The following is a 12,508-nucleotide window of genomic DNA, read 5'->3' as shown; positions in this document are numbered from 1 at the left end:
ATAATGTTAATAAAGTTATGACATAAGCATAAACTAGTAGTATCCAAATAATACTAATATTTAACTATGAAATAAAACATTTCATTTCACAGTGGCTTTGCCTTGTTATATTTTTATGAACAAATTCACTTGTACTCCCTCAGTGTCTGCCAGCTAAATAGTACAGGGACATCTATAAGGTATTATTTGGTAGGAAGAAAATATCTGTTATTAAAAATCCATAAAGTAGGGACACCTGGGTGGCTCAGTTGGGTAAGTGTCTGACTTTTGATTTTGGCTCAGGTCCTGATCCAAAGTCATGAGATCAAGCCTGGTTTGGGGCTCCACTCTGGATGTGGAGCCTACTTACGATTCCTTCTCTCCTTCTCCCTTTGCCCCTCCCCTCATGCACAGGCATTCTCTCTCCCCACCTCTTAAAAAAAGAAAATCCATAAAATAGATCTATTCCAATACAGTTTTCTGGGTAAGGGGCCAAAACTGCATTATCAGATGAAATGATAAACAAAGACTACATTTTCCCTTCAAACACAAGTTAGAAAGGACTAGGAAATCAGGTAACTAAGTGGAGTGGGTGAACATGTAACTTACAAAAGAAAGCATGTGACTGAAATAAAATAAGCAGGCTTAAATCTAAATCACTGCCAAATAGTTTTAAAAATAAACTCCACAAAGTATAAAAAAGCTGACTAATATGCAGTTAAAACCACCTCTCAAATAGTTTTCATTTCCATCTTGAAAATAAAGGCTTCAAGCACAGAATTCCATTGTAAATTGAATTTGGTTATTTCTAAGTAAGTCATGTGTTTGATTCCTTAGATTTTTTTCATTTATAAAGAAATATTTGTCCCTTAAGAAAGCACTGCAAAAATTATTTGCATAAGACATTATTAAGGTATTGTTCAGAATGACATTTCCAAGTACAAAGATTAATATGAACGTTATCAAAGCCACACAGTCGTTGAGATTACTGTGCTGCCTTGTTGGGAAGAGCTCAACACAGATGCTAGGAGATTTCTTTTTAAACCTGACCTTCTATGATCAGAACTGGTCTGAAAACTGATGATTTCAAGTCTTAATTTATGTCATTAGGTAATATCAACATAAAACTCAAGAGACCTCAGGCTACAAGTGATCTTATTTAAGAAAGTTTCCTTTTTTTCTACTAGGCTGAGTCATTGTTAGACCAAATCTTTAAGTTAAATGAGAGCCCTTAATGTCCTATGAAGAAAATCTATAGCAGTAAATTATATCCAAATATAAAGTCATTATATATTTATGATTAAATGCTTAATAAATGATGAACCATTTAATTGAGAACAATCCCATTATGTGCACATTAGAAACTTTTCTCATAAATCTGTTACAGAAATATCAGCCTTTTATCATTTGTAAATCTTAGAAGCTAGTCACATAGGAAAAAGCAATGGTCTTGGAAAGGTTTTGGGAAATGGAACAATCAGTTTAAACAGGTAGCTGTTTTTAATCCATTGGGCAATTATAGTTTATTTTGTTCTTTTACAGTTTTTAGAATAAGTAGAACAGTCTCTGCTTCCATTAACTTTAAATGTCTTGTTAAGAATATATAATCAAACATTCTAGGGGCACAATTATGAAGCATATGGAGGGCAGAGAAAATTGTTCAGGACAGGCACCGCCTCCAGACTTTCCTCATAACTACTGGTATGACCTTGGGTTAAGTATTTCACTGATGTGGGCAGCTGCTCCATCTTTAAAATCTGGAGGTTTGGTTAGATCTACTCTAAGATCACTTTCAGTTCTCAAAATATCCTATAGCTTAAATTTTGGTTTAGTCACGATGTAGTGTGAATAATGAAGAGGATAACATATTTCAATTTTGAATTCTGATTTCGGGAATACTTACAGTTAAGACTGGTGGTCCTGGAGGTCCTGTATCTCCCTAAAATAGATTTAAAAAGTTGCTGTTACTAATAATCTTTTCTTGCACATTTTATTTATAAGTGTTCTGAATGAACAGAAGCAATATATAGATAAATTCTGAAGGAAAAAATAGAATTTCATCTTGATAGGAATCTCTGCACAATGAAAAAGGTATCATGTGCTTTAAACTCTCATGATATAAATATCACCTTGTGCACCCCCATGCTTTCTGCAGAACTTGTTTTGAAAAGCTAAAATAATCTAATTTTCTATTCTTTTGTCTACTAACCCAAAATTAGAAAGAATATCTCTTCAAATATGGTTACTTGCCAATGGAGCAGCTGGGAAGTGTCACAACGGCAGATAATTTTTCTGACAAAGTTAGTATGAGGATCAGCAGAAATAATAAGTGGATCTCCCCACTTCATGCCTCCCAGCTGCAAGAAGCAGTCCCATTGCCTCTTATCAAGCTCTGCTAAACTGACGTTGCACTTGCCGTCAATTTTAAGAGGTTTTGTCTATATTAACGTATTTTTAAATACCAAAATTGTTTCACTGACCTACGTGAATACAAATTACCAGGTGGATATATTAAGAAGCTTTTAAGAATCTTTACAAAATGGCTCATCTAAAAGTTTACAATTTTCTGTCTTATACGTCACCTCTATGCTTTTTTGTGTATCAGGACTCCTATTTATTTAATAAGAACTCTTAATCATTAAGATCAAGAATCATTCCTATAAGGCTTTTTGGGTGGACATTATGGAGACCTTATACTTTGTGGCATGAAGCTCGGAGATACGTTCTCATGTTGAGAGTAACTCTGTAACTTTTTCTTTTCTCATCTAACATAGTCACCTCAAAAGCTAAGGCTTAGTTTTGAGTAATCATTACTTTTTGGAACAACTGAATAAAAATAGCCAATACTCGTTAAGGAAAATCGATATAGCTTAATTCGGTCACTGAGAACCAATTTGTAAGATAGATTTTAACAGAGAGATAAATATTGAAGCCAGACAAAGATCCCCAAATGTGTTGACAGTAGAGAACAAAATACAGTATAAAACACCAGCACGTATAATTCTCATCAAATCGGGATCATCCAATGACCTTATTCTGAATGACTCTTGCTTTTAGTACTTCTAAATCTCTTTTCAAGGTCACAGCCAATAGATCATTATAAAATGGCATGAGAAGAAGATGGCAGGAAATGAAGCGTTCAGACTAAGACTGAGTTAAAAAGTTAACCTCCTTCCCCCCCAAAGGCCACCTGCTTCACCATTATGGTGGCAGTTCAGTGCTACTGGCAAAGTTCCCTGATACAAGGCACTGTTGCTAATTTGGCAATGGAATAGCTAATGCTGTTGAGTGGGGCAGAGAAAGTGAAATCTTATAAACACAAATTAATGTCAACCAGCAGTTGTGCATTTAGTCTCTTCAAACTAATTAAATGAACCAAAAGGCTTTTCTTCAGATGCTTTTAACATAACAGCCTTTGGTTAATTTTAACAAAATTAACTTTTGGCAGTTAGAAAGTATCAGAGAAAAGTCACTGCATACATTCTCAGAGTTTTCTTAAGAAAAACTGGCACTTCTCTGGGTGAATACGATACCTTTTCTCCTTTTGGGCCAGGTGGACCACGAGGACCCAAGTCACCTTTTAAACCCTGTATGAAGAATACAACCAATGTAATTTCTATACACAATTCACAGAAAGATTGAATTTCTAACAAGTCATTAGTCACAAAATAAGTCATAATTTACTGAACTCCCAACTCCCATTCTTCAGTTTGTAGTACAGAGAGAAAGAGAGACGACTGGCACTAAAATGATAAGCAACATCTGCGTTGTGGTGAGTACAGATACATTAAATCAGCGTGAGTCCTAAATACTGCATATTTGTGCAACTTTGCTTCCTGCTAAAATTACATTAATTCACCATCTGGGAGAACATCATTTAGATCTATATGAGCTTTTAAGTATCCACTTTGGATTAAATTTGTGGATGTTGTAAATACCTTTGATTTAGCATTGATTTGGCCTTTATAAAGCTTGCCAAAAAAATGCAAGAATTAAATAAAAAAACATTTTTATGTATCTATCAAGTAATCTAATTGTGGGGGGAAAATAAATGAAGGACATCTTCTTTCCCTGTCACTCACAGCCTGAAGCTACAATGTAGTCTCTTTCCTGTTTTAAAGTATTTTAGTTCTCTAATTCCTATTTTTTTAAACCTGGATTTATAAAGATATTAAATCAAACTATATAAGACATAGAGTATCAGATAAATATGTTCATGAATCTTCTGGACTCTTGGGTGTTTCAGTGGATATTTTGTTGACCAGACTCAGAAATGACAGCTCTCAGGAGCACCGTGATAGATTTCAGGGGCGATCTACAGTTGAAGGTTTTCACAGTGTAAACAGAAAGAAAGTTAGACAGACACATCCTGACTGTGTGCCAAAGAGAAAAAAAAATCTTCCTTTATCCTTGATTTAACACATTGGATGAGGGAAGAACAATCATGGAAAAAAGAAATAATTCTGAAGCCACACAATGCACAGTCTATGTCCAGACGTCTTACTTTTCCTGTCTGAGGGATCCATCTCTCGCGGCACTGACATTTTGTAGTCAATAAACAATGTTAAATGCCAGCAGCTTTAACTACTTAATATAGAAGCCCATGATGAATTTCAAGAAATGAAGGAAAACAGGATACTTAAAATAATCTTGTAGAGGTTATGTGAAAACCGTAGTCTTACACCTTAAGGAAAAAGATTTAACGGATGAAAACAGCATGTGATTGGCAAAAAACACTTCACAATTATAGAAATACTTTTCAGGGTGAAACTCATAGTTATGGGTCTTTCACTGTTACCTCAGAGTATTTATAGAAAAAGGATGAGTGAAAAAGTAAATCACATTTGATATGTGACATTCTCTTATTATTTGAAATAGCCTTTCCTTCCCAACTAAGCAAAATGAGACTAGTCTGAATTGAGATGTATTGTGAGTGTAAAACATATTAGATTTTCCATATCTGGTACAAAAAATGTAAAATAGCTCGTTAATAGTTTTTATATTGATTATATATTAAAATGATAATATTTGGACATGTTTAATATATTATTAAAATTAGTTTCACATGTCTCTTTTTGCTTTTTTAATATGACTACTGGAAAGTATATCTAGATTTGTCTTGAAACTATATCATATTTAGAATTATACTATACAAGTATTAGATTAAATAGATTCTATTTCTATTGGATAGTGCTACTTAGAAGTACAAAAACAAGAAGTTGACAAAAACTCTCTCTTTGACCAAACTTTAGTCACACTCTTCTGAGTCTTTCCTCCATCAGGCCTCAAGCTTGGCCTCTGCCCTGTCCTGTCTTTGGCCTGCTTAGCCCAGTTTTAGCCAGAATCTTGCTTAATCAGTTTAGAAAGAATCCCACACTCTTGATATCAGATCAAGTTCCTCCTCTCCGACCTTTGACATGTAAGTGTTTGGCCTGCCTTTTGCAAGAATCCTATTAAGTCAGTTTCTCAAGAATCCTCCTACCCTTGAGGTCTGCTCTTAGTAACTATTTTCCATTCACTCAGCCCATCACTCTATTGGCTGTATCCCTCCCTCTCCTTGTTGTATCTGGAGTAGGGCTCAATTTCTCTCCCTTTCTACAATACCCCTTTTCGAATTAGTGTGAACAAAATTTTAATATAATGTTAATTATTGTAAAATTTTAAATAAATGTGAGAATAGTTTTTCCCTAACAGGGTCAAGATTCCTGCCCTCAGGGAACTCATATTATGAGAGGAGGGTTGTCCTTCTGATAAACAGGACCACAGGCTGAATGTGATAAGAATGAGAGGGAGAGAGCTGCTATTTCAGTTGGGGTGATCAGAAACTGCTTCTGTGTGGAGGGGACATTTGTTGTTTCAAAGGATCTAGCCATGCAATGATCCAAGGGAAAAATATTGAGGTTAGAAGGCACAGCAAGCACCAAAGCTCCTAGGGTGACCAGAATGTCATGAGCATGCAGACAAGGAACAGGAGATCAAATCAAGTTTAGGCAGAGGTCAATGCACATAGAGAACTAGAGGCCATGGTAAGGAGGCTGGTTTTTGTTGTAAGTGGAATGGGGAAACTACTTAAATGTTCCAAGCAGAGAAAGGCCATGATGTGACCTCGTTTCAAAAAACATGAGTTTGGCCACAGTGTGAAAATAGATTGTAGGCAGCAAGAGTGGAAGCAGAAAAGAGACTGTCACAGTGTTCCAAGCAAGAGCACAGGATGGTTGGGGTGTGGGGGTGAAACCGGAGATGGAGAGCAGTGGTTAGAGATTGCACATACTGGGAAGCAGGACATGTAGATATGTTGGAAAAGGGGGCAAAGAAAAGACGGTGCCAAGGCTTAAGTAAGTGATAGGATGTTGAACCATTTACTGGACTGAGAAGTTTATTAAAAAAGACGTTTTCTTTGTGCTTCCTGATATAATACTATCCAGAGAAAGACACATGAAGAAGAAATGTCTGAGAAAGATACCAAGTACCCATTTAGTCAACAAATATTGTTGAATATCTACAAATATATAAGACTAAACTCTATGTTCTGGGCACCTGGGTGGCTCAGTGGTTAAGCGACTGCCTTCAGCTCAGGTCATGATTCCAGGGTCCTGGGATCAAGCCCTGTGTGGGCCCTCTGCTCTGCAGGAAGTTTGCTTCTCCCTCTCCTTCTGCCTGCCACTCCCCCTGCTTGTGCTTACTCTCTCTCTCTCTCTCTCTCTCTGTCTCTTAAAAAAAAAGACTATTAAATGTTAATAAAAATAATTTTTAAAAAGGACTAAACACTGTATTCTATGAACATATGCTCATGAAAAGGTTAGTGTTTTAAAAGGCAACATTAAACACAACATTCAGGAAAATGTTAACTTTGGGGTGGGGCATGAGGTTACACTGAGTTCTGGGTACAGTGGTGTCCCAGTTATTACTATGATTCATAATCATCACACATTACATGTTATAAAAATAATATTTCTAGGCATAAAATAATACACTAATTTTTTTCAATATTCCTGCCTGACAGACTAATCCTAACTGCAATTTTTGGGAAGAACTTACTGGCAAATGAATCAGCTAACCATCCCTGATTCAATCAACCATGGTCAGGAAGCAGATGGGGAATAATGCAACCAAAGACAAGCTGATGTGAATATTGAATACTATTATGGAAATATATAGCAAGTGTGGAGGGAACAGTTCCCAGAGAGGCCTATATCTACTGGAGGTACCCAAGATTCAGAGATGCAGAGTTCAGGAGAGCCAGGAAAAGAGCAGCATTTTACGCAAAATCCTAAGTTGTTCAAGCTTCCCTATAAAATAGGTATAAATAATAGTTATCTTGAAAGCTTATTCTGAGAATCATAGATTATAAAAACACTTAGTACCTGTAGGTACTTAATAAATGTTGCTTTTACTTCTCAAGTCGTCCAACTTTAAGGGATAATTAATAGTTCATTCTGTTCAGGTTTGTACTCAGCTTGATGGATATGGAACCACTGTGCTTTAAGTCACATAGGATAAAATGCAATTGAGAAGTACTACATTTATCAAGCTTCTACTTTTATGGCCACTGCAGTGGGCCCATGTAACTCATGTCCTCTGACAAAGTACAATGTTTTTAAGGCCATGGCATCATAATAAGCTCTAAGAAACAGATCAGTAATGCTTTTCTCAAGTGCAATTTTTCTCCTCCTGTCACACTGGTGCTGCTATCAATGGTTATTGAGTACTGGGGAGAAAAAGATGCAGCACTCGCCCTAAAGCATAAAGAATCAAATGGAACAGACTATGAATTCAGTATTGAATAAGATGGGAATCTATTATCAAGGTTCTCAATAAAATTCATGTTTATAAAGACTCTCAAAAGCACAGTAGTTGACTCTGCACATTATGTGGAGATAGGAACTCTTATCTAAAGGCAAGATGAAAGCTGAAGGACAGTATTATATCTAGAATTATAAAAGCAGGCAGACTATGAAATTAATTTTCCTGGAATATCTACTATTCGTGGTAGGTAGCATCTTTAAAAATCAGAAGATACAATATTTGTTAAACAAAACAATCTTTGCTATAAAAAATTTTAACCCATCAATTAATTCTTCGCCTCCTCTTCCCATTGACTGTACCTTGTTCCCTACTGATGGCACCAGCTGTTGCCAGCTGATAGCTCAGCTTTGTTATTTCAATATTTTTACATTTAATAATACAGATTACATTGGTATAAGGAGATTAACAAGATTATTTTAGAAACATCAGATGCTGTAATTCTGATAAGGGATGTATGAAAGACAATAATAAACATGCACAGGAAGAGTCTAAACTCAATGATTGAATCCACTTTCCTAAGATTATATAACCTGACCAAAAACTAATGAAATGATATTTTTATTAGAGATAAATGTGTTTTATTTAACCCAGTTTCAAATAACAGTAAATGTTTACACAGCTCTTACTGTGTCAAGACACTGTTCTAAATGCTTTATGCATGACCCTGTTTATCCTCAAACACAGACAAAAAAGCCCTGAAGTGTTATTAACATTATCATCCCATTGTGCAAATGAAAAAGGTGAGGCACAGAGGGAGTAAGTAATGTTCTGAGTGGTATGCCAGTTAGGCAGTGGCAGAGTTGGGATCTGAGCCCAGGAAGTCTGACTTTTAAAGGTTACATTAACAACTTTATAAGATTCCCTCTCAAGTCTGTTATAAGATGCATTTGTTGAGAAATCTCACAGTAGGTAACAATCAAAATCATTTAATTATAAACTCAAATGTGTGTAAAATTGAGGTCTTGTATTTTGAAGGGTAAATTCTAGCAATTCGAATTTTTGATGATTTTAACATGTTTTGTATGCATTATCTACACTATAAGGGAAATAGGAACATGTATTTAGTTCAGGAACTTTAGTCCAATACTCTAATACCTTGAAGATCGATCCAAAGTTTACATACACATACACTACCAAGGATGCATTTAGAAAGACATCAGAGCAATTTTTTTTTGTCCTAATGATTAAAAACTGCTACATTAGTTGGTGAGTCTTTGGGGTGTTAAACATTCTGCTTTTGCAAGACAGTCCCATATAACAAAGAATTGTCTTATCCAAAATGCAAATAGTATCCCACTGAGAAAGACTGAACTGCTGAATATTTCCCTGTAAATCGGGTTTACATTTTTCCAAAGTGAGTTTGTCCATTTTGTGAAAAAGCTGGCACAGAAGAAATTATTAAAAGATACATTTACATCAAGATATTTGTAATATACAAGAATAAAGACCATTAAAAGGGGCTTTTGGATTCATTTAGTAGGAATATTAAATTCTTCCAATTTTTTTTGCCTTGAAAAGTAGCTAGAGTGAGCTGGCCCACTGAGTTTATTCACTCTGCATTCTAACAGAATGTTTCTGAAGTTAGACTCTCCATCATGGCTTGATTTTAATTCAAATTGAAATCACTATTATAATGCCCTTCATTCCCTAAGAATGTGTACCTGTGCTTACTGAAAGGCAGAGTGAACTGTCATAAATGCTGAATGATTTTAATTTGCATCGTCAGTTTATTTTAGTACTGAAAAATAGGCAATGACAACTGTGGCATGATTTAGTGGAAAAATAAGAGACTTTATAGTCAAACATGGAGGGTTAAAAGCTGATTTTACCATTTTCTTAAAAAAAAAAAAGTCGTCGACGTGGATGGAACTAGAGTGTATCAGGCTTAGTGAAATAAGTCAATCGGAGAAAGACAACTATCATATGATCTCCCTGATATGAGGACATGGAGATGCAACATGGTGGGTTAGGGGGATAGGAGAAGAATAAATGAAACAAGATGGGACTGGGAGGGAGACAAACCATAAATGACTCTTAATCTCACAAAACAAACTGGGGGTTGCTGGGGGGAGGTGGGATTGGGAGGGGGGAGGGGGCTATGGACATTGGGGAGGGGAGGCGAACCATAAGAGACTATGGACTCTGAAAAACAACCTGAGGGTTTTGAAGGGTCAGGGGTGGGAGGTTGGGGGAACAGGTGGTGGGTAATAGGGAGGGCACGTTTTGCATGGAGCACTGGGTGTTGTGCAAAAACAATGAATACTGTTACGCTGAAAAAATAAATAAAATGGAAAAAAAAAAAGTCGCCTAATGTCCCAAGTCTTTATTTCTTGCTCTGAAAACAGATTCTACCACCCCTGCTCTAGCTAGCCCATAAAGGTAGAGCAAGGATCACATTTCAAATTCCTTGTGGAAATAGTTCATGAACGATAACACATTATTAACAGTTCCACCACTAATGATGTAATAGAGCATTTGACTCTTTATTCCGCATGATAGTAGAGAGGAGAAAAGGAGAATTTTCATTACTTTTTCTTATTTCTCCTTAGTCATGACTCCTGAATATCTTTGGCAAAATTGAGGAAAGGAAAATAATATCATCTACATATTAATTAACAAAGTGAGAAAAGTTAATGTGCTTTGTCCTGCTTTATGATATACCTAATGAACTATATTAAACAATGATGGTAATAATGAAATGACAGCCCTGTGTTTGGGGGCATGCAAAGAACTCTTCCAAGTTCCTTTCCAAGAGGAAAGGTCACACTGCCCACTACACTATGTGCTCTCTCAACAGGTTGGTCTTATTCAGGTTTGGAACGCTTACAATGGCTGCTGGAACATCTGGGCATGTAGTAGGCACTCAAATATATGTATTTATCAATTGATTACTTCTAAAAAGCCAAACTACCTTACTTGCAGAGCCATAAGAATAATTTCCAAATCTCCAAATTAATGTAGATAGACTTCAGAGTCCAACCCTTCCAATCTCCAGTTTTATTCAAGTGTTTGGATAAATCCCTCTCTATTTCAACTACAATGTTATCTTTTTTAAAAAGATTTTTTAAAAGATTATTTATTTATTTATTTATTTATGAGAGAGAGAGACAGAGAGAAAGCAAAAGAGAGCACGACCAGGGAAGAGGAACAGAGAGAAGGAAGAAGGAGATGCCCTTGCTGAGCAGGTAGCTGATGGTGAAGCCGGGCTTGATCCCAGAACCTGGGGATCATGACCTCAGCTGAAGGCAGATGCTTAACCCACTGAGCCACCCAAGTACCCCACCAGTGTTATCTTAATGAACTTCTAAAGATCTCCGTTTTGTTCCTCTATCTCAGGGAGCCCACATAAATGCAGTTTGGTTATCTTTTGTAACACTATCATTAATTTCTTTCAACACCCCTATATTTTTCACAATTAGCATCCTTCCCATAATGAATGGTCAAATTCTTGAGCTATTTTTGAGTTTTCAATGTTATCTAGTGCCAAACTGCATATATTTTACCACTGTAATATCACTATCTATGTACTCCCTTCCATCCCTGTTATCCTCCTTCAGGCTCGATTACTTATAATTTAAACTATTATTATACTTCCTCAGTTTTTAAAAATTAAAACTTGGCAAATAATTATTGGGAACTTTGAAAATATTCACTAAGTACTAGGGATTCCAAGAAATGGTCTTTGCTCTTGTGAAGGGTATGATAGGGGAAAAAAAACATAGGCAAAGGCCCAAATTTTATCCATTTTGTGTAACAGATGGTCAAACTAATCTTCATTTAAACACTGCTTGGAGGATGTCTCCCCTTCCTCAGAGGAAGGAAGGCAAACATCCTTGTACACAGCACCTTCCTTACTCTGGCTCCAGATGTATTCTGTTTTGTTATTTCTTCAAATCCTTACATGCAGCAGGAATTCCAAAAACCTGAATGGATGCTTTTCAAGTTCATAATCTTAATAATCTCTTTGTATAAAATTATAGGGCATCATAATGATGGGGACCTTAGACTCTACTCTAAGCCCATTCTTCACAGACATAGAAGTGATGTTCTCAGCTAGTGACACAGTGGGCTCTGGTTTTCCACTCCAGAACTCTTACTATGATAACGGGTACCTCCACTGGTGGGGAAGGGAGGTGAATCAGATGCCCAGTTCAAGTGTATGGACCAACAGTTGTGACATCTAATGTGTTAAGGCATTGTAAAGAGCTAGAGAAGATGCAGAGATTTCCTCCAGCTATAAGCCTAGGCACCCGTTCCCATCCTCTCATACAGAAAAATCACTTCAAAAGGAAAAGGAATAAGAATGAGAGTCTTATTAAATAAATGGGGCTTCTCAGGAAGTAACAAGAGAGTAAAGTTGTGGGGGGTCGGAACCTCAAGCAGTGTTGACTATAGGGTTAATTACCAGGGTAAACCCCCTCCCCACACTCAGGTATTCCTGTCTGTCCACAAGCCCCAGGGACCATAGTGACTAGCTTCCCTTCTCACCATGATGATCTACTGCATCATACAAGGTGGATTTCACAATGTCTTTAATGCATTAGGGGAGCAGATCTAGTTTCCTTTTTTTTAACCCATAAAGCAAGTGGTGTAGTGTAGCCTTTTAGAACTTTTCTAAAACATTTTTATGCAAGTGAAAAAGAAAACTGTGGGGAAAAAATAATTCTCATGGTGGTCATTTTCCCTAGCAAAGTTAATGTAGCTATAGTAAATGGTGATTTTG

At 36.4% G+C, this 12,508-nt stretch overlaps 1 protein-coding gene across 1 annotated transcript in view; it reads right to left on the bottom strand.

Annotated features, from left to right (window-relative positions):
* The window catches only part of COL19A1 (collagen type XIX alpha 1 chain), a 314,993-nt gene that overhangs the window by 166,566 nt on the left and 135,919 nt on the right, over positions 1-12,508 (bottom strand). The window contains exons 12-13 of the mRNA XM_046006085.1: positions 3,513-3,566; positions 1,883-1,918 (exon numbers count right to left, since the gene is read on the bottom strand). Of these exons, the coding sequence (XP_045862041.1) occupies positions 1,883-1,918; positions 3,513-3,566 (90 nt within the window). The remainder of the gene's footprint in view (positions 1-1,882; positions 1,919-3,512; positions 3,567-12,508) is intronic.

Source organism: Meles meles, chromosome 5 (assembly GCF_922984935.1).
Source record: "Meles meles chromosome 5, mMelMel3.1 paternal haplotype, whole genome shotgun sequence".
NCBI lineage: Eukaryota > Metazoa > Chordata > Mammalia > Carnivora > Mustelidae > Meles > Meles meles.
This window is presented reverse-complemented; position numbering and strand designations above follow the sequence as displayed.